Source organism: Diadema antillarum, unplaced genomic scaffold (genome assembly GCF_040938485.1).
Source record: "Diadema antillarum isolate AM-2024a unplaced genomic scaffold, OU_Dant_1.0 scf00000111, whole genome shotgun sequence".
Taxonomy (NCBI): Eukaryota; Metazoa; Echinodermata; class Echinoidea; order Diadematoida; family Diadematidae; genus Diadema; species Diadema antillarum.
In genome coordinates this window covers 21586-45679 of record NW_027271000.1, presented here as the reverse complement: position 1 = coordinate 45679, position 24094 = coordinate 21586, and the positions used below count along the sequence as shown (strand labels likewise).

The window sequence follows — 24094 nt, the reverse complement described above, 5'->3', positions numbered from 1 at the left end:
ATTCAACATATTAACGCAAAATAATGAAATGGATGTTTCACCAAGCAATCGCCAAGTGTATAGACTGCTGGTCATCACTGGTCTACACGCGGATTCATTCTTTGTTCGACCAGGAATTCCACAAAATATTATACATTGTGTAGGCCTAATTGTCACGTCGGGCAAGGATATCCATCATCGCTTTGACAACGAGGTGCCTATAACCAAAGGGGAAAAAGGTCAAAATGTGCACATGAACTAATTGCGAACTGGATTATTGCATGATGGGTTGTTATGGGACTTGGACGGAATACAAGCATGTACTATAATGAGACAAGAATATATGCATGTATACTGAGAAGAGGTACGCTCGCTTCTTGTAAACAAGTCTTTGGAAGTGCTTCATATTATTATTATTATTATTATTATTATTATTATTATTATTATTATTATTATTATCATTATTATCATTAAGGAGGAAAAATGACGGGTTCCGCTGGCCTTGAATGGACAGAGGTGAACGACTACTACAATAAGGAATGAAAAGCCCGAATAGTTTAGACGCTGTGGTTGTTGCGGAGAATAGGAATGTTTACGTAGACGTATTTTCCCCTTTCCTTTTTATTGTGGTTGCCGCGAAGAAGCATTATGAGCTTCCGATAACGACTGTAGCTACCTGCGGAAGGATGGAGGTTGAGGCGGTGTGGTTATGCCTATACTATGATAATATTTAGTTTTCAGTGAAAAGTTTCAGACTGCCACCCACGTGCACGTGTGACAACAGCGTTTAACTCCGTCTAATCCTGTCCTACCTTTGCCGGGATTGATAAACAATGATCACAATGCCCCAGGATATTTATAGTCAATATAATAGTCTACGCCCATTCCCCCTCCTCCTTTTTAAAATCATCATCGCTGATGATCCCGCGATCCTTTCAGTGTAGATAATACATGAAGTCAATGCCAGGGGCGGATCCAGGAATTCTGTAAAGGGGGTGGGGCAACTAATATTTATGGTGCCACTTCCGGGTTTTACTTTTTTTTTCTTTTTTTTTTAAACGAAAAATAAGCGGGGGGGGGGGGGGGGGGGACGCACCCGGCGCACGCCCCCCCTCTGGATCCGCCACTGAATGCTTTCAAAAGTCACTTTCGAATAATACAAAGATAAATACACAGTGAAAGTACAGTACTGTAACTTAAACAAACAGATCGCAGATGGATAATCGGAAAGGAGACATCTATAACGAACTTGACACTCATGTGATTGCCGATCTTACCTTTTATGCCCGTGCATGTATCGTACAGTACTGAACACTTACGAATTCAGACAAACATGAAATTTCTAATGCAGCCAAAAATCTTCCGCTTGATTATCAACATGAAAACCGTATTCTTTAGCTTGAATAAACTGGGGAAATCATTGTTAGCAACCCTCTATTTACTGTGTTTCATTCTGTTTTTTTTTTTAAATATATACATTGTAATGTAGGCCTATACAATTGTACTTATTTCCTTTTACATTTAACACTTCTGCTCATAGCCAAAGACGTATATAGCATGCATAACGACTGAAATGCTTCGGTATTTTTCTTTGGTGTGTGAAGTGTGCACGTATAATTACATCTGATTTAAATTTAGGAACTACATAGTGCAATAATCAATTTCTAGCAAACATGCAATACACAACTGTATGCTTGTTCTACGAAGGTGAATTCCAATGTCTCGTATTAATCACATTGTATATACCTGTCAAGCGTATAGTGAATTAATTGTATTCATTACGAGCTTTATGAATGAGAATTATTGTGATTCTTATTATTCTTATTATCATTGTTATTATCTATCTATTATAATTATTACTCTTATTATCATTACTATTATTATAATACTTATTATTATTATCATTATTATTATCATCATTATCATTATTACTATATTTACTATTATTATTGACAGATGATTTATAGATCGTGTACCGTTGGCAGAATCTTGGTTTAAACATTTAGTAAATCAGCGCAATTTCATATCAAATGTAATGTCTTATTAGCATTATTTAACTGGAACTGAGTCCAATTTACGGACAAAATTCATCTATACCTTTTGGTAGTGTACAGCAGTATGCAATATTTTATAGAGGTAGGAATGAACACCCGTTATCAATAGATCACACATAACATAGAGTTAAACATGAACAAGTGAATATTGCCTTCAATAGAGACTCTTAAGTCCCGATGGCGTATATAGGCTCAAAAACATTTAAGTCTAAAAAAAATTAATTAATTTTTCGTGAAAATTACACATCCCATCAACTTGATACTGACACAATTATGTTAAAGGTAGCAATTATTCCCCCTGCTTTGTGAAAGCGGTCAGTCAAGTGCGCTTTCATTTAATATGCTAGAAAAGTGAATTATTTTTGTGGAATTCCCTTTATGTTTTCTTTACATTGTTGTCCACACATGACATCATAACCTCCAGTAGTCTCCTCATCCAGCGGTTCCAACACCAAAACTTCAAAAATTCATAACTTTTGCATCGATTGTCCGATTTTCCTCACAATTTCACTGATGTGTTCTATTTGTACTAATGTATCTCATTTCTCTGGGTTTTGGTTTCCTTATTCCATTCACTGTACGTGTGTAGATGGAATTATTGTGTGTGTCTCATAATTCCCAATAATTCCATTGAAGGACAAGTTCACCTTCCTAGACATGTGGATTGAGTGAATGAAGCAATATTAATAGAACACATCAGAAAGAGTTTGAGGAAAATCGAACAATCCGTTTAAAAAATTGAATTTTTGAAGTTTCTGTTTAGTCACTGCTGAATGAGAAGACTACTACAGCATGTGATGCCACTATGTACAACGGTAAAAAAAGAGGAAAGTATAAGGTAAATTCAAGATATTTTCATTTTTCTCACATAATAAACAAACACTTGACTTCCCTCTTTCAGAAGGCATTACCCTTAACATACGTCAGTGACGAGTTGAGGAAATATGCACTTTTTTTTTTTCAAAAAGTAAGATTAATTGCTGCATTCACTCAACCCACACGTATATGATGGTGGACTTGTCCTTTCAATTCCTCGGACTTTTCCAATATTTTCACTGGATGATAAAAAAAAAAAGTTTTGAATTCTTCTTTTTTTGGTGAATAACGTTTCCTTTTTTTTTTTTCCATTGCAAATCTTCCCTTCATGCTCATAAACAATTGTCCAAAGCAAAAAACTCTCACTTGCTGTGTTTTGTTGTTTTAGATGGATATACATGTACACTGTACGTATAATTTCATGTACAGTCTGTGAATTGTAAATACATTACAATGTAGCTCATTAATTGTTCGATATTACAATTTTATGTTTTCATTGTAAGCTGAATGTATTTCAGCCTCTTGGCTGCTATTTTTAGTCAATAAACCACACCTAATTCCTAGAGATATGAGAAGATTTTTGCTGTAAAAAGGAAAGATTGTTGATGTTTCAAAGTAAAAAGCAAGTCAGATCAAGACACAATGTCAAACAAGTGTGCAAAAAACACAACAAATGTATTTATTCAGCATGTTTGTACATGCAGCATGACTTTCAACCTGATGGTCCATATAAACAGAAAAGAAAACAATTTTTGTATGACGGTGGCTTTCTCGTCTCCTATTTTGCAGGAAGCAAATGTCCGCTTCCAAGGTGATGTGTGAAAAGTAGGACAAGAAAATTAACTACCCAGACAACCTTTCTATATGAGAAGATTAATGAAACGCCTTTCCTTCCTTTGACACACAAGAGTAAAAGGGTATTATACGCAGATTTTCCTTGTCAATATTACGTCAGACCAAGTCTGAATCAAGAAATCGGCTACATCCAAAATCTCGTCTACGTTTACACAGAGGTACCTTGTACAGTGTAATTTCCCTCACGAGACTTCTATATAAAATAAAATGAAATAAAATACATGTAATATAATAATTATATAAAAAAAACATGGACTACGACTATGAAAATCGGAAGACACAATTACGTTGATAAAAAAAGTTAAAGAATGCTTAAAGTAAATCCTGGGGTAAACACGCACAGGACCAGAGAAAACGTGTCGATTTGTCAATAGAATAAATAAGAAAATAAGAATTCAGAACTTCTACGAAGCCATGATTTTAACGCGATTTGTTGCTTTAGGCGATGTCGACATACGTGAGGTTTTACAAAGTAGTGCAAGTATGTTACATTATATACATACACACATACAATACATGTACACATATTGGAATACACAGATACATGTACAATGCATAGATACAATGCATAGAAGCAAACATACTGTACAGTGTATTTCATTGGAATAACTCTCATTACAGGACTTCTACATCATTTATATCTATAGGCATCTAAACGTTTTAGCTGATACACAGCAATGTTGATCCTCTCTTTAAGTTCCTTGAAAAAGTCGAAGGTTGCTATTTAAATACAGCTATATTGAGGACAATGTTTTATTTTGTTTTCATGGTTTTGCTTTTTTTCCGAGGACAGCATGACACACACACAAACACCTTTCTGTCACGTTCCAGCCTACAAAAGAATGGCATTGCCTCAATTCATATTGAACATGCTCGCACAAGACATCTGCTTAAAAAAAACCAAAAACAAAACCAAAAACAAAACAAAAACAGTACAAAAACAGAACCACCTGATAGAACCTGTTTACGACATCCCTCAACAGCAAGTTATGTCCCTAAGGCTGCGTTCACATAGAAGTACAACTGTATTCGCTATTCGCTATTCGGGCACCGAGTACACCATCACCCGCACCGTCAACTCACCATCCCATGCAGTGAGGATTTCTTCCTCCTACATCCCAGCAAATCTTATTAACTATTTCTAAACTGCATCAGAATGTCAGTCTACATGCTTATTTTTGCTAAAGGGCAAATCCAGACCAAAAGTGTCATTATTTCATAAACGAGAGACGGTATACGCTGCAAGAAAATCGAACAAGCTCGATTCCCACTTTGCTATACTTTTCGCAGCTATTCGGTACTTTCGAATAGTGCCCTCCTATGTGAACCGGTGTGAGGAAATCCTATCGTTCGATTCAAGCTATTCGCGTGCCCTCGAAAAACGAGCCCGAATACCCGAATAGTATACTTCTATGTGAATGCAGCCTTATGGGAGACAGTGAGTACAAGTGTTAAAGATTAATCTTGTTGTGCAACCTTGTGCATTTGTTGTCATGGATATCCATAAGACAAAGAAGAAACCACGCCACACCCTTATTCTCCAATGATTATAATTGATCTTTCTATATTTATTCTATTGCAACATTACTTATCAAGCTTGTCAAATCCTCTGATAACAAATAAAATATTTGCCTCTTCACATTTAAAATGTATGCCGTATACAAGTGACTGCCACGAGTAAACCAGTAAATTACACTTTATCCAGCACGAACTTCATTCAATTGATGCTATAAGCAGAAAGGAGCTCATTTAGCAGTCACCTAGACCAGAGGCGAACTCTGTTATGAAGAAATACCAATACAGCAAGATTTCATCAAAACGAAGGAATATATCTGGTAAAACTGACACCGTTTCCTAATTTCTCCCTTGTAGCGAGATTTTGTTAAAACGAGAAAAATTAATTCTTGCGGTCATACATGACTATTCCGCAATAAAATTTGGTTCGCATGTACAAGGGGAAATCATTATAACGAGCTGCTTGGAAACACTGGAATTTCCTCGATATATCGGCTATTTCGGTGTATCACGATTAAAAAAACACAAACAGATATAAAAGGAATGAGGATTGCAAAATTACGCTGTTATCATATCTCGCTATATCCGATACCGTTATAACGAGGTTCTATACTACATACAATGTACATGTACAACTACAAACCAAGCACGCAATGGCTGTCGTGCGTACAGTTGTACATTGTCAGCGATATAGATGAGTACTAGTAATGAATTACATACATCTGCATGTATTGAATTTATGTACATCATGTACATGAATTATGACGCAGTAGCAGTAGCATTCTATACGGAGAACAGTTTTTTTACGATCAGAATACAGATAATTGAATACCCATGTATACATACTTGGTAGCAATCAAACATGCAGCCATCACCGTGACTAGGATTAGTAGAATAACCAATATATCATCGTATATTTCATAAATTTCATATACTCAAGAGAGCATTTTTCCATATGTGATTAAAATTCACACTTGTCAAAATCAACGCCCTGCTTGTGGTGTAAACACCACCTCCCTGATTTTTACCTCTCACCCGGCAGTAATATAATGTACACATTGTATCTTGAATAAAAACACGTACATGTCTGTATTTCAAACGGTGAATGATTAACAACCTTACAGGCAAAATACATTTGACTACTTCATATCATTAACTTACAAAAACCTAATCATACACACAAGTACTGTATAAACATGAACAGTGAAGTTTGATAAAAAGTATATGTAAACTAGATACAACATAAAACAATGGCCCTTTATCACCACTGATAGGTAAAAAGAAAACATACCGGGTTGAATGAAAAGAGAAATCCCCAACAGGGGGGGGGGGGGGGGGGGGGGGGGGGAGACACATATTATACACACATGCATATTCCAGCTACAGTACGTATCAAGAACTGTACACGCAAAATATTTAAACAAAGACCCCAAATTATCATTTAAGAGGTATGCTAATAAGAATACATTTTAAAATGTTATTATATTCAGCCTCTGATGTATTCAGACATTTCTCTTTTGTATAGGCAGTAAATATACTATAATAATCTTGGGTACTTCATTCAATGCCAACATTAACCAAAGGCATAATTGTCACAAGAGTGATTACTATGTGTCCCATCGGTATGAACTACTGTAGTACAATGCTGTACTTGTACTTCCCATTGATAAATATGATACATATATAAAGTATATGCAGAAACAGCTGTACACTGTTAACACACAAACACACATACATACACACACACACACACACACACACGCACACTTTAACCTGATCTTATAAGGACGAAATAAACATAAAAGCAATTCACTTCAAGAAGTGAAAGCGGAGGAGTGAAATCCTGACGGCCCATCCGTCTACTATCACAAAGGCATCCATATTTATAGCACGAATGAAAAGTACTCAAGTGGACATTAAAACGCAACAAAGACGTATCATAAAGCAGGATTAGCACGCAAGGATGCATAAGTGTATAGGCGGATTGTTTGCTAACATTAAGCTTTTTCAGTTGCGCTGTAAATCACATAAATGATCTTGCCATCTTGGAAATCACTGGTGATGTCGAAGAGGAATAGTACATGTAATATGTGACTATCGCTGGAGACAAAGAATTCAGACATCACAACTAAAGGGTCGTCAGAAGTTTGTGGACAACTCAGATAAGTGTCCTCAAGTACTGTTGAGTACCTAGAAACTGCCGAGTCCCGTCACCAACCAATATATTGTGTACACTGTGCATAGTGCAACATGATCACACACATGATCACATGGTTACATATCTGTACAATTTCTCCGCTTGTCTGTCCCGAAATCTTACATTTCAAAAGCGTCCACAATCTGAACTAACTTTCGTGTATGAGAGAAGAAAGAGGAAGAACATCGACAAAATATTGTCTATTGTAAAAGAAGATTACATATCGGTATATATGTATACGCAAAAAAAGATGATTGTCGAAACGTGTCTAACACCTCTTTGTTATATCCTTCCACCCACATGTAATATACATTTATATGTTGATTACAAATTCTATCTAAAATATATAGTATTCACGCCACAGCAACAATGCAGTCATTTCATAGAGCAAGAGCAAATTTCTTTTTTACCTCCACGACTAAAGATTAAAGTCATATTGTGCACGACTGACAGTATCCAACTGGTTGTATGCAAGCCCAGTGGTGAAAAGATTGGCTAGCTTCATACAAACAAAGTGGTCCAACTTTGCAGGCAGCTTTATTGGCTGACTGAAATTAATATCCCCTCTATACATATATTTGTGATAGAGGTCATAGGTTGAGTTCACTGTCCGAGAAAATTGGAGACTTCATGTAAAAACTCACCCATCATAGTGTGGTTGATATCAATGAGGGAATTTTTTTTTTTTTTTTTGGTTTTCGACCAATTTGATCTTTCTTTTCTAAGCCAACTCTCATTTGAGACGGAAATCTTGGCATTAACATTCGAGGGATTTTACCATGACCAATGGGGCAAACTATCACTACAAACTTGTTCTTCACCTCCTCCCAGAGTTTGACAACAAAAGGTCAAAGGTCAAATCAATGCAAAAGTGCATCTGCCCTTCCTCACTTCCCTTTTAAAATGGGAAAGAGGAAGGTTTGTCTGGGCGTGGCTGTGACTCACCCACCACCACTGGGCATACATGCTACGCTACACGGGGAAAACCAGATCCCACAACCCGTCTGACAAGCTCAAGGAGTTGGGGTAAGTTTCACTCTCGGGGTGATAAATACAGATGAGGAGAAAACTTTCAAAAGTAGCCCGAACACAAAAGCATGTCTTTTGATGGTGCTTCCCTCTACCATTTACTGAACAGTCAACATTGCTAAGTTTTCAAAGTGTATATACAAATTGTAGCACCAAATACAATTGACCCATAGAAATATTGACTTGTAGGCCGACACCTATAAAATTTCTACTTTCAAAATTGAAGGACAAAAAACAAAGCACATAAACAATGTGACATCAAAGTCTGTATCTCTTTTCTCTATCTTTGTTGTCTCCTGTTTACACAAGAATGTATTCATCTATTCGAGAGTAGCAGGTACTCTTAATGGATAACACACTCCTTCAAGAGGGTATTGTAGCTTAATGGTCAGACATTAAATACTGGGGTATTTCTCTTTCTTCCTTCAAACTCGAGTCACATTAAATGACGCATTGAATGGCACAATAGGAAAGTTTGTATATCTTCAAACTTTTTCTTCTCTTGAACTTTCAAGACTATACAATTTGTGTGTAATCTACATAAGTGGTCTGTTATCTAACAATGTTTCATTTTCAGTGGTTTTCAAACATCATCATATACATGATTGAGTCATGTGTGAAAGAACTCATTGCAAGATTCTTCCCACACTATGCACTTGTAGTATTCTACCATGACACTTCTTTCAGCAAAGGATACATTTCTATTCTGCCAGAAAATAACAAAAACGTGAAGTGCTTGTGGCATCCAAAAACCACCAAATGAAATGGTTGCATCATCACTGCCAAAACCTGTGTCTAGTTTTCTTTCTTACTCCTCATCGTTCCCACGCCAACACGCATTGCACTGTCTAACCGCCACCTTGCCCAACGAACTCACACAAAACATCGTTGACCACTTTCCTGTATAAATAACCATAACACTTTCCCTCCTTATTCTAATACAACTGAATCATTATTTGTACATATATCAGAATAGTTACAATTATTAATTACATGAATACAAACACTTATCCTTCCAACTATAAATGCAGGTACAACGTACTCCTAAGTTAAATTGTCTCTTTAAGCTGTGTTTTTCACTGAGATACCAAAACATTAGTGCTATGTCAATTTGCATTCTGGGCAATTCCGCGGTCAGTAACGTTACATTTGAACAAATTTAGATATTTGTTTTTACTACTAAATTACCATTTATTCATTTCAAGCCAAAATTATGTCAAAAACATGTTCATCATTCCCAGGTTTATGATACAGAAAAGAATGAATACAATCCAAGAAATAATAGCATTGCTATGGCAACTTAAAGGGCTGGTTAGTAACGTTACGAAAAAAGGACATGACAAAAAAATCAATGTCTTGTAACAAAAAGTGTGCAAAAATTCAAGTTACTTCAAACAAAGCGTTGCATTAATTTCAATTATTGCATCATGACAAATGTTCACACAATGTTTTTTAGCAGTTTGACCAATAATTTCTTAGCTAGACCCCCAAAAGCATGGTTAGTAACGTTACGGTTAGTAACGTTACATTTGTCCGGAGTAATTCCGCAGGTCATTTCACCCTTTTGTAATTGACAAAATGTCACATGACTTCTGGAGTATTTAAATGTATTTATCTTTTACCCTTTAGCAAAACTTTGAGGAAACAATTTCAAAGGAACCCACTGTAATGTGCATTTAAGTGAATTTCAGCATCCCCAGTCCCACATGTACATTTTAAATGATGGTTTTAGATCTCGCGAAATCAATCAATACGAAAGATAAAATCTACTGAATTTGAAAGACCTTAATGATTGGTGAACATCCATGGCATTAGTTGATACCTAGATTAAAGAGTAAGATAAAGAGGCACATTTCTTTTATCCATGTCATGTCCACCTAACTGCGGAATTGCCCTTCTAAGATCAAACCATTTAAAGTCCTGTCCGTTGTCAAGAAAGGCAAATCAAAGCAAACTTATTCAAAAGTTAGCTCTTCACTTCTGCAACTTTCTACCCTTGACTCATACCTTTACCTTGGTATACAATGTGTCTAATACACGTAGATAAAAATACAGGTACTGTCCATGGACTAGTCTCGTTCAATGACGTGTCGAACTGATTAACTACTGCTATAATCGCTAAAGCGCTCGGTCAGAATTGTCCTTTCTTGAAAAGTGATTTGTTTCAGACTACATCACCGATTCAGTGTGATGCCCTAGAACTTTGAAATTCTTTGCACAGTTAATGATTCTGATTGAATCTCCACGATGCAGGTAGGCTGAGATATCAGGGTTCCCTCCAGCATGTGTCTAGGATGACTTCATTTGCTCTGACAATATTTCTGACAAATTCACTGTTCTAAAGATAAGTTGCTTGTTTGAGCTTCCCAGGCAAATAATCTTCCTCATAGATGCATTTTAGAAATGGAAGTACATTACTGTTCCATAATGGGGCACCGTGGCATAGTGGATAAGACTCCCGCCTCCCAATCGGAGGACCCAAGTTCGATTCCCGCCCTGTGCTTTGGTCTTTGGACAAGATGTTTTTACTCACCATGTCCCTCTCGACCCAGGTGTATAACTGGGTACCTGACAACACTAGGGTAATAATCATGGCAGGGCTCTCTGGTAGAGCAGTGACAACACTGAAAAGGCTTACCCTGGGTTAATAAGACTTTATTATTATTATAGATCAATGGAAATACAACTGTACAACTACCCGTCACCTTATCCAACTGAGAACTGTTGTTCAAACAAAATTCCCTCGCAGATGGTCTGTATCTAGGCATTACTGTCATTGCTATTACTGAATGCGGCTACTTTTTCTGCTACTAAGTTGTTTGGGATCCTACCAAGGGATCTCCGAGGCTGCTTCTTTTCCTTGAGGGGACTCCCCACTTTACCTTTAAGCTTTGCTGTTACACCCATCACTGTGCCCGGTGACACTCCCTTGTTTTCCTTTCCTGGGGCATAAGTCCTACCGCTATGAAGCACCAAAGTCCGGTTATCACCAGTCTTAGGCGACGAAGGATTTCCCTTGTGTTCGGAGCTCTGGGTATTTGATGTGATGAGGGGATTATAGCACTGCTCATTCTGATTGTTTACAGTGAGTATGCCTACTTTAGGGCTGGGGGACTTTTTGCTTTCGATTTTGACATCTAAGCTGGGATTCTTTGGATATGTTTGGACTGATTGATCATCAGCATTCAACTCCTCATGACTCCCCATAAGTGTTGTATGCTCAACAGAACTAATCTTTTTCTCAGACGAAGCACTGCCCTTGATACTTAGAACCCGCTTAATGCTTCCCTTTAAGGCCATTCGTGGGCTACTTCTTGCCTTGACCTGAACTTGCCTATCATTTACTTCATCGGAATAGACATTCATCTTTTGATGTGAATTGCCAACACTGCCCGGAGACTTTGATGCGACTGGCTGAGGAGAGGCAGGAGCGCTCCCCTTCAAACTCCGCACCCTCTTGAGGCTGGCCCCACCCTGAGCCTTGAACCCCCTCTGGTGCGGTCTGGCCAGGGGACTGGCTTGACCATCGACCTTCTTGTGGGACTGACCAAAGATGGCAGAGTGTGGTGACAGGGAGGCAAGGCCACGGGGCACCCTTCTCATGTGAGGACTCGCATCTCTGCCTACAGGAGGGGTAGAGATGGGATTAGAAGGAGCATAGGCGGAGTTTACTCCCTCGCCTTTTGATGCATGCCTATCATCTCTGCATGTGAATCTATCACCATTTGTTAAGTTCTCAGATGCTGCCATGGCATCAAAGGCTTCCAAGCTCTCTGCCTTCTTTATACCAGGACCTATCTTAACCTCACACTTCTCGCTTCCCAGACTGGATGCAGACTGCACCTTGCTTTGATTTGCATCAAAGCAGTCAGATTTGCAGGATTTTATACCCGGAGGGCTTTTTCGATCAAGGACATATTTCATCTCCTTCTTTTCTTGCAAAAATACTTCCTTTTCACCAACATCTACAAACCCTTCATCAGTTTCGCCTAAGAGAGGCTGGCAGGTCACCCCTTTCAATTCATCAACTGACTCTAGATCCCCATCTAGAGCCTCACAGGGTACAGGTGTGGCAATTTCTGTTTTGGCTTCACCATTTAGCTCTACTATACCTGACACAGATACAGAGTATGCTACTTGCGTGTCCTTAGGGTTTTGAGGCTGTTTGTTTTGGTACATCAATTCTCGTCTATCTGATGGCTGGGTATTATTAGCAGTGCAAGGCTTAAGAGGCAACAACGAAGCACTGTGAATGCTTCCTTTGAGTGATGGGTTTATGACACTTTCAGTTTCACAACCTTCATGATGTTTGCTAATAAGTCTTGCACTGTCATTCATTACACTATCTGTCATGTTACCAGTCATGTGACCACTTCCTTCTGGACCTTCCCCTGTCAGGTGGTCTGTGGCTAGATAATGGGTATGATTTTCAGTGATACACATCTTTTCAGGGACATAAAGTTTCTTAACTCTTGGGCTTCTAGACTTTGGTGCATGCTTACTTTCTTCTGTTTTAGGGACAGGAGTGATATCTGATATTTCCTTGTTGCTGGAAAGAGATTGTTCCGGGTGTTGTTCAGTGGTTAGTGTTTTCTTATCTTTCCAAGATGAGTTTAGGTTTTCTTCTATCTTCCTTCCAGCAGTGGAAGTCCGCGCAGGTTTTGGGCCTCCGTCAAACTTTAGTTGTCTCTTGGAATTCCTTCTTGGCTTTTCTATTCCGAGGATGTCCTCATAGATCTTCTGGGCATCGTATGCTGTCATGATGCGGTTTGGTGAATCTACAATCTCTGGCATCCGGGGCAACGCTGGGGAAGAATGCATTGGAGGGTCTCCCATTGGAAGTCTTGTCAGCCCCTCATCAGCAGAGATGGTTTTCTGCTTCACTGATTGGCGAGTTGGAGAGTCTGTGGCATGGACTGGAGTCTGGTTGTAGAGGCTTCTGTGGGACCTCGACAAGTCACCGGGTCCGCAGATGGCGCTGTGGATGGACTCATCACCTATCATGAAGCGAGCCTGCCGGTCGTCAAACTTCTGCACCAGTTCAGATCCAAAGCCAGAGATGTTGCACCTAATTGAGCGCATGAGGGAAGTGTCACTCAAAAAGGTGGCATTCTGGGCAGCGGCCAACTCCTGTTGTTCCACAGTTACACAGATGTCACTCTCGGTTTGTCTATCTTGAGGGTTTCCCTTGTCAACCTCTTGACCCTGTGACCTCTTACCTCTTTGACCATGACCTCTCCATGAACCCTGCTTGTGGGAATTCCCCACACCCACCTCGCAATCAAGGTCCCCTTCCACATGAATGCTTGTTGCCGATAAGGGTCGAGCAAGGGGACTGTCTGCCTCGTTGTGGTTGATGTCCGGGCGACGCGGTTGCCGTGGAGACGGGCTGCGACCGTGAGGGTAGAGCTCGGGGGAGAAAAGATCAGACAGACTGGATTGTCTGGATGCTGGAGGAATGGCTTCAAGAGATCCTGGGATATCCTTCTCTCCAGACAGTCCACAGAAGCTGGTATCCTTACTCGGGTGGAGGAAGCGATAGTACAAGATCATGCTCACCACACCTGGGGGAAAAAAATCATTTTTCAGAAGAAACACTCTTCTCAGTCAAAATACACAAAAATGACCTCACAGCAGCTCTTTGCAACAATTTTACAGTCTAATCATACAGTGTTACTTCTAGCTTTGCAATAAGGAAGATTAAAAACATTGAAGTGCAATGTGTGTACGCATGTGTGCATCTATCACAGGCTACACCGTATCTATACACTGTATATGTGACCGTGCACTACAAAACGAACAAAAAGTCGCACACACTGATTTTGCGTGAGGACTGAAAATAAGTGAAATGGGTCAACCTAGTCGATTTTGACTTTTTCATATTTTCTGAAAGAGCAAGTCTCTTTTTACATTATGCTAACATTTTGGATCATAAAACGGGCAAGAAAGTGTGTTTTTTAGCAGTTTATCTCGTACATTTCTGGTAGAATAGTGTGATTACAGTAGGTGTGTCTTTAGAGTCCCCTTTTCATTTCTGAAAAACCTTGTACACACTCTTCACTTTCAACTCTAATAACTTTTGAAAGGATAATGCTACTGCTTTGAAAGTTGGCATTAATTATGGACAGAATGTGTTTATGAGGCATACTCAATTTCAGTTTAATCTGATAATCCTTTCATTGTTGTTACTCCCATGGTTTACTTCCTGTTTTTTGTCCCATTCATCGCACAGCCAGCACGGCTTCATAAAGATTAAGCGCTTGAAAGGACACTGTACTTCAGAGCCTCTTTTCTCAGTTCACACTTTTCCTGAGTTTGTGCTTTCTTTCCAATATTTAGATAGGTTAGGAGAGTCGATTTGATTTGAGTTATACATCATCTTAAAGCTTAAAGTCTGTTCTTTCAGAATATGGTGTCAACTAAAAATTCATGTCTGGCGACTTTTTGTTTGTTTTGTGGTGCAGGGTCACATATGTCTTTTAAACCACGTTGTTTCACATAAAAAGGTATTTAAGGCACAAGTTACGTAAGAAAGAAAAGAAAGTGAAATTTGCTATCAATTGATTTACCATGTATTGGATGTAAAGGTTTCATTTGAAGACTTTTTCTTTCATGATCAATTCACAATATCTCTATAGGATATTCAACTGAGTGCAATTATTCATGATCAGGATACAGTCACACATGCTCATATAACAGCAAGTCAAGGGAAACAGTGGTCTTTATAAACAGGGGACTACTACAGACAGCATGGCAGCCAATCTGACTTTATAATGAAGTATGTATGTTCTTGGTACTATAATCACGCATGAGCGAAAAAAGAACCAGACACCCAAGTTGTCTTTCACTCAAGGTTAACCCGTTGAGGACGGACTGACTTTGCTACAACACGCATTTCCCACAGACACCTGCACTAGTATACTCGAGACTCATCCTCAACTGATTAACGACCTGGATATCCTAAAATGAGAGCGTTTTGATATGTTGAAAAATGAATACAAAGTACATAGACAGACATGGCACACTCAAGAGTCTGGTGTCTGCTATATACAGAGATGCCAAGTTCAAAAAACTTTTATGAGTGAGATTTTTATGACTCGGCGTCTCGGCGCTCGCGCGCATGCGCACGCGAACGAGGAGGGTGTCCCCCTCCCATGGTAGGGAGCTTTTTTAAATTATTAGCTCTTAATGATGCGATCTGGTGCATACTTAAGTGACTATTTTTTACTAATTTTGAAAGGCAAAAGGGAAATATACCTTCAATTGCAACTATCACTCTAATCCTTTGAGCTATGCTTCTTATTTTTGGCCCAAATTGCAGACTTCACCAGATGCGTGAGAAAAATGGGTGCCATGCGTGACATCGTGAGACAGACCCTAAATGCTTGAGTCTCACGCAGAATGCGTGAGACTTGGTAGCTCTGCTATATATAGCAAACAATGTGATCGAAGAGTTTGGAGGGCCACGTGAAACAGGTGACTGCTATAGACAGGTGGCCACTTGTACAGGTTTGACCATCATGGGACATGCCATACACATGACTGAACTGTAAAGATAGAGTCCCCCCCCCCCCCCAACCGCGGTACTTACCCACGGCAAATCCACCAAAGACGACAGAGAAACCCACGGTGACATACCACTGGCCAATGGTGCGAAAGTTATACCACACAGCCAGAAGGGCGGAGTCCTCCACCAGGAGAACGGTGTAGAAGACCAGCACCCGGAGACGGGAGCGCCCCTCCTTCAGGTTGAAGAAGCAGAAGATGTAGATGATGCTGACCACAGCGTTGAAGAGGCGCTCCTCTGCCCACGTGGAGCAGAAGTCCGTCTGTTGGAGGTGTACCCAGGTCATCATACCAAGCCAGTGGAGAGCTGCAGTTAAGATTTAAACACTTATATTATGCATCTCTCACATAACAGTCAAATATCACTAATGATGCATTATTTCTCTACACAGGAAGGGCCACCACACAACCACATTCATCAAGCTTGTCATTACAAAGTTGTGGTCATTGAGTAAAAGTGATTTTCCAATATTCCAGATGTAATAGCATTCAAATTGATCACTAAAAGGGGGAAGAACAATAAAGTCTCTCACTTTCTGTAAGCCCTAATTTGATAAAACAGTGTACACACCCCTTTGTATCTTTCTTTCTGTTTCCCTGCTTCTGCTTCTTTCCAGATATTTAAGGAAATCAATATTCTAGTTCTGAAAGACTTGAATCACTCGTGCACCAGGCCACTTACATCTTTTTTTTTTCTTTTTCTTTTTTTAAATCAACACATGCTTACTGCATTGCAGTGCATGTTCATGTCATGAAATTCTCCTATTATCTGGTGAGTTCTTTTTTTGCAACAAATCAGGGGATCTTTTTTATTTGTGTGTGTGTGTTTTTTTTTAAATCAAAGTTTCACTAAACACAAATTCACGAATGCAACACTCAGGACTGTTGTCACCATTTTTAGCAAACAGAGCCCCATTATCCCTCTAAAAACAACAACAACGAACCAACTAAACAAACAAACACACAGAAAAATGACAAAACAAAACAAAAACAGGAAAAAAAAAACCCCAAAGTCTAAGGCATGACTTTGGAAAAGAGACATGAAAACATATCTTTAATTACCAGCAAGTGAGTAACCTGTTGAGGACAGGTAGATTTTGCTACAACACACATTTTCACAGACACCTACCCGAGTATATTCAGGACTAGTCTTCAACAGGTTACAGGGATGGTATAGTATTGGTTGAGGTGAGGTTTCAGCTTTTTGCGAGATATTGATAGAAACAATTTTATAAAATCGGTTTTGAAATGGCCGAGATATTCAAAAACATAGCAAAACAAAGCAATCCTAATAAAAGGTGAGTCCCAAGGATCACTTTGTTTTGGATATCTCAGCCATTTCAAAACCAATTTTCATCAAATAAACTTTGAATTCCTCATACAATTATATGCTATTTCATATTTCATGAGAGGTTTCTCATTATCTCCAATAATCACTAAAAAAAGTTGGAAACCTGAAGCCCCATCTCAACCAAAACTGTACCATCCCTCTAATAGATGGGCACATCAGCCTTTGATTATTCACCACTTACCAAGGACGAGAAAGATGTAGCCCTTGAAGACGGAGGCAAACAGGACCAGGGCCGCGACTCGAGACGAGATCATCCCGATTCTCCAGACGGTCTGAAGGACCAGTCCCGGCCAGGACACTATCTTCTTGTCCCTCCTCACCTTGCGGTGGGCCCTGCTGTAGGCCCCCAAAGCCCAGCATAGGGAGAACAGGGACACCATTGCTGATGTACCTAGAGTGTGCACAGACAGGAGAAAAGATTGTTAGAGTACAAGTATGCCAATCCAATAAAATACAACATATGTGATTATTATCTAGAAAGGTACTTTAGGGGCACATGAAAAATGTACATTTTTCTCCGCTTGAGTTGCATTATATCAACCCTATATAACTATGGCTACAAGGGCAATCCTGCCCATGAGTGGAGAATGAAAAAAAATTAAAAAAAGTGTAATGTCAAAGCATACATATGAGGCAACACATGGGCTAATGTATTCATTCCTCATAGGCTAATGTAGAAGAATGGCCCAAGACAGCTGGTTGACCCATACTAAGGTGCACCATCATAGTACTGCTGATCTTCCATGGAGACCTGGGGGGCGTTTCATTAACGAGTTCGTCGGAGGTTTTCACCGACAAATTTGCTATCAGCCAATCAGACGCAAAGATTTCAGTAGCTTTTAACATTTGTCAGTGTAAATCACTGACAAAAAGTTTCATGAAACGGTCCCCTGGGGGGGGCGTTTCATCAACGAGTTTGTCGGAGGTTTTCACTGACAAATTTGCTATCAGCCAATCAGACGCAACTAGGATTTCAGTAGCTTTTACCAGTTGTCGGTGTAAATCACTGACTAAAAGTTTCATGAAACGGTCCCCAGTTGTATGTACTGCGTGCATTTTGGGTGGACCACTTCACCAGGTCACGCATTTGCTCTTTGCAATAAATGCATGAAGTGAAATGTTTTACATGCATGGATTAAGACTCTCTCACACACAGGGCACCCATCTTAAAACGTCCTGTTCGAGGGAAAGAGTTTTTTGCCGAGCTATTACAGGGGATAGTTGTATGATTGCACACATTTCCCTTTCTATTTGGTCCAAGAATTTGTAACACTGTGGTAAGGAGGAATCAATGACTGATGCTGATTGCTCGTCCGCCCACCTGTCCAGAAATTCTCATCGTTGGTGGCCACCATGATGTATAGCTGCAGGACAACCTGAGGGGCAGATTCCAGGAAGGACTCGAAGAGACGCAGCATGCACACATCACTCTGCTGGTAGAAGAGACGCTCGAAATCGGCTGGATCCTTGGTCCGCCGGGCCTCCAGTCCTGTTCGGAAGGCATTGATGTACCTGCACCCAAAGATAGCATTGTAAGAAAGACTGCAATATATTTACATCTGTACCCTGGTTGTTCACCATCATGCATGGGACAATACAGTATGCATAATTTTATGATAAAGTGTCATAAAAATTTGGATTTTTTTTTTTTCAAAATTGCAGTGAGCAATGCAGAAAAGGAAGACCAAAACAAGCAGTGTGCTAAACAGTTGACACTACAAAGCTTCGTAAGGAAGCAACTGCTGCTATCTGATTCTACTTTGGATCCTTTTTAAATCAGTATCAGAGAATTGTCAGTCAGTTGCAATAAAAACAAGTTGACGCAAGAATTTCATCGATTTGAATAAACCTGTACAGTATCATGCTGATATTTGGGCGGAAATCATGGAAAATTCACAAAGTCCAGTTTCAAATAGACATAATGTCTATTTTAATAATTTACTTGTATTTTCAATCTTGAAAACAAATTTTTGTAATATTTTCTGATGAAAACAAATACTCAAAACCAGAAAAACCTGAAAATGATTGGCTGATGTATCTTGTACTGTAGTTATTCTACAATGCTTTGATCATTAAATGAGTTGTAGTTGGTTATGAAAATATATACACGTTGTATACAAAAATTATAAAAAATATAAACACGAGATCTATACCACCACTTATGCATGTATATCCATCAGAAAAAAAAACCCAACCATCAACAACAACAGCAGAAGAGATCTAATTTAGTCTCTCGTGGTTGAGATTTACCGATGCAGCGGTCCAACTTGGCAGACATGTACGATCCACTTGAAGGTGGACATGTCATCATCAGCTAGATACCACCTGATGCTGAAGATCTGCAGGATGACCGATGGGATGACCGTAAAGGTAAGGGTGAGGGAGCCCCAGGTAATGTCTCCACTGACAAAATACTTGCAGGTGACAATCGAGTCTGCACAAAGATAATTTGAGGAAGAAGACAACACTAAAAAAGAAGTGACGATGGTACTAAAGCGAAATACAATCTAATCTACACTTGTAATTAGATCAATCTAATCCACTCAGTGCCATCTCCAGCTAGTCTAAAGGTAGAAAACTGGTGTCCATTTCAAACGGGTTTAGTGAGTCTTAGCACAAGAGATGGTGCAGCTACCTTCAACAAGTTCTATTTTAGTCAATGTGATCTGGTGATGGAACCGTGATCCGTAATGTCTAAAACTTCTCTAGAAAAAAAAAAACAACAAACATTGATATCTCCATACCACACGCAAACACACACATACAGACACACAAGTGACATTGCATGTTTTACATTCTCATCTAAATCAAAATTTATACTTTTCACATTGTATTGCAATTATGTGAAAACATTCTGCCCTATGCAGTCTAGGACTCTATGTTGCGTTTCTCTTGCCTGTGGCCCTAGCTAGTAGTAGTACTACTACTAGTAGTACTAGACTAGTAGAATCAACAGTCTTAGCTCAGCACCACTTCACTTGGACGGCTGTCTTAGTACCTTGTACCTTGTACCTTGTACCTTGTAGTTGTTATCCCCGGAGACCTCCACTAGGAAGGGTAACTCAGGGCTGACGAGAGTGGTAACACAAGTTTCTTTTGTTTTATGAGAGCTTTGACTTTTTTAGTTTGGTTTTGAAGACTTCTGTGCTCTTGGATAATATTATTTCTTTTGGGAGGTTATTCCAAAGGGAAATTACATCTGGGAAGAATGAGTGTGCTAGCTGGCTTGTAGAAATGAAGGTCGATACGGGGTCATACTGCTTTTCGTGTGTCCGCCGTAGCCTGGTTACTTTCTTTGAGGCGTATTTGTGGAGATCTAGGTCAAGTTCACCATGGATGAGCTTGTAAAAGCTGATGAGGCGTAGATGTTGTCTTCTGTCTTCCAGGGGGATCCAGCCGAGTGTGGTCATCATGTTAGTGACACTAGACTCTCTGGAGTAGGTTCCGGTTATGAAACGGGCTGCACGCCTCTGTACCATTTCAAGTGATTTGGTGTTCTTGGCGGTGCCGGGGTGCCATGCTATGGATGCGTACTCAAGATGGGGTCTTACTAAGGTGTGATAAAGTCGTTTTTTAACTGCTTTGGAGCAGTGATGGAAATTCCTTCTTATGAAGTTTAAAGCCCTTGTACCCTTATTGACGGAGTGTTGGGTCTGTTTATCCCATTTCAGATTATTTTCTATGTAGATCCCTAGGTACTGGTGATTGTCGACTTCTTGGAGGTGTTCGCCAAGGAGAGTATACTTGGTATGCCCTGGGTTGCGTTTTCTGGAGATTCTCATGATGGAGCATTTCGTTGCATTGAATTTCATTCCCCATGTGTTTGCCCATGTGACTAAATTGTCGAGATCTTCTTGCAAGGATTTTTCGTCTGAGGGGTTAGATATTGTACGGTAGACTATGCAGTCATCTGCAAACAACCTCACTGTGCTGTTGGCTGCTTCTGGGAGGTCGTTGACATATAAGATGAACAAGTGGGGGCCGAGCACAGTGCCTTGTGGTATACCACTCAGTACTGGCTTCCAGTCAGATGATTTACCGTTGACGACTGTCCTTTGGTGACGGCATGTCAGGAAGGATTTCATCCAGGCAAGGTTCTTGTTGCGGATACCGTACATGTGAAGCTTCTGTAGTAGTTTCTGATGTGGAACGACGTCAAAAGCTTTACTGAAGTCAAGGACGGCAATGTCACATGTATCTTTATTGTTGTAGTTTGAGGCAAGATCATGGATAGTAGCTACCAGTTGGGTTTCACATGACCTACTTGATCTGTAGGCATGTTGGTAATCAGTGATGATTGAGTTTGTAGAAAGGTGTTTCATTAGTTGGCTGTCCAGTATATGTTCCATCAGTTTACAACATACACTAGTTAAAGATATAGGACGGTAGTTAACTGGTTCGTTCTTGTCACCCTTCTTGTAGATAGCAGCAATATTGGCTTTACGCCAGTCTTCGGGTAGTTGTCCTTGATCATAGGATTGTTTGAATATAAACTGGAGGACTGGGGCTACTTGTTCGGCTGTAAGTTTCAAAATACGATTTGGGATATTATCCGGGCCTGCTGCTTTTGAAACATCCAATTTATTCATCAACTTGATAATACCACTGACGGTAATATCAACTTCAGGCATCTCTGGTACATTACTTGGTGAAAGATTGGGTACTTCTTTACTGTCCTTAGTGAAGACACTTTGGAATTGTTCGGCCAGTATGTCTGCTTTCCCTTGATCATCAGTGACAGTGCGGTTTCCAGATCTAAGACTTCGGATTCCTATGTTATCCTTCCGTCTAGTTTTAATATACTTCCAAAACTGCTTACTACCTGCCTCAGAGAGCTTGGATATGTATGCCCGTTGTGCGTTTCTGAGTTTCTTATTGACTATCCTCTTCATCTGCTTGTATTTGTCCCATCTATCTTGCCCTCCAAATTTTTTTGCCTTTAAATAACGTTTCTCCTTTTTACGACACAGTCTCTTAAGCTTAAATGTAAGCCAAGGAACATGTGGTTTACCGGACGTGACTTTTGTAGGTACATGCTGGTTGATCAGGTCATGCATCTTATCTCTGAAGTTACACCAATTTTCTTCAACTGTTTTACTGATGGGGTTTGAACTCAGAAAATTTTCACAAAATATTTGTGCATCTGCTTTAAGCTTGTCTTCATCCATCTTATTCCACTGATGAATCTGTCTTGGGGGTCTGGCGGGTAAGGGTGCTCTAGTATTGATTTCCACCATAACAATGCTGTGGTCAGAGAAACCTGGGTGGGGATGGATGCTCTTCACTAAAGATGGGTGGGTAGTGAAGAACAGATCTAGTATGTTTTCAGTTCCACTTGAGTCACGACGGGTTGGGAAATTAACGAGTTGTTGTAGGCTGTGCTCGTCAGCAATTCCTAAAATTTCCCGTTGGGTTGGAGTGGTGGTTGTAGATGAAGACCATGACATATTTGGGATGTTGAAGTCCCCTCCCAATAAAATATAGAGCATAGGGCGTTTTAGTTTCCTGTTGAATTTTATTCAAACTTTCACTAAGGTTATCCAAATCTTTCCTATCAGTCGGTGGTCTGTAATAGGAGCCAATATATATAAAGCTCCCGTCATTCATGAGGAGTTGGCACCATGTTAATTCACTGTCTTTCTCGGTAAGATCCGGTCTCTCAACTATCGGTATTGTTTGGTCGACGGCGATGAAAACTCCTCCTCCCTTACTATTCTTACGGTCATTTCGAATAACCTGGAAATTGGTAGGGAAAACCTCCGTTGACGTTATGCTCCCGTCAAGCCAGGATTCAGAGCCAAGTAAGTATACTAGTTCTACTGTACATTCCTTATAAATACGTATACTTCACTGCTCGTCTTCAAATTTAAAGAAAAATAAAGTTAATATCTTTTCCATTTCTACAATTTCACTAAGTTGCTAGGGAGAGGGTTAGGGACAGCCCAAGCATGGACGATGGTCTCGGTCTAGGGACTCAGAATTACAGATGTCAGAAATCAGAGTAGCTTTCTTGAGATCTCTTTCTGTATTAATTCTGCCTGTCTATATTTCTACTAAATTCTAGTATGGAGCCAGAAGCCATATTGGCGTAGGATTGTTTAGACATGTTAGAGTCAATTATTAAACAGTGGCAGATCACTTAAATTTTGTAAAGGCCCCCCTCTAGCTCCTACTCCTCGCCCCCTTTAACGATGCCTTACGGAATATTCCTGGATCAGCCCCTGTTAGAAAAAGTTACCCACCTGTTATGAGATCAGCAACAAGCAATCCCATGGATACCAGCACGAAAATACCGTCAAAAACATTGAATGTGCTGTCTGCAAAAGGCGACGGGGATTCTGTATCATTCTCCTTCTCTTGAGAGTCTTTGATACTTTGCTCCTCCGTCTTCTCAAACGGTCCTTCCATTTGGGCATCTTTCTCAAGCTCCATTTCTGCAAGTATGGTCGATGCGTTTGATATGATATTCAATCATATTAAACGCGATTTCGAATTTGTAGTTTTCCCTGACCCTGCCCTGTCACTGTTTAGGAATGTGTTCCATGTGGATCTCGACCTATCAACTTCATCCAGCAAATGATAACTTTCCAGAAGAGATGTTCCAGTCAGTCCTAGCTCTTCTCTTACTCGACTCGCGCTCGCCGGGTAGAATCTATTACGTTATAGGGCCGGTGGCGGTCGCCTGTCCCGTAGGCGCGGGGATCAGGATCAGGACGGTGTGGGCACGGCTGG

The 24094-nt window shown here is 39.9% G+C and overlaps 1 protein-coding gene across 1 annotated transcript; it reads right to left on the bottom strand.

Moving 5' to 3' along the window:
• Positions 1–11093: 11093 nt before the first annotated feature.
• On the bottom strand, positions 11094–23794 carry LOC139719494 (uncharacterized). Its single transcript, XM_071630911.1, has 6 exons — positions 23605–23794; positions 19613–19796; positions 18684–18874; positions 17544–17753; positions 16037–16318; positions 11094–14009 (listed from the first exon to the last, which is right to left on the bottom strand). The coding sequence occupies exons 1-6, from the start codon at positions 23792–23794 to the stop codon at positions 11206–11208; spliced, it is 3861 nt and encodes a 1286-aa protein (XP_071487012.1). The 3' UTR covers positions 11094–11205.
• Positions 23795–24094: the final 300 nt, after the last annotated feature.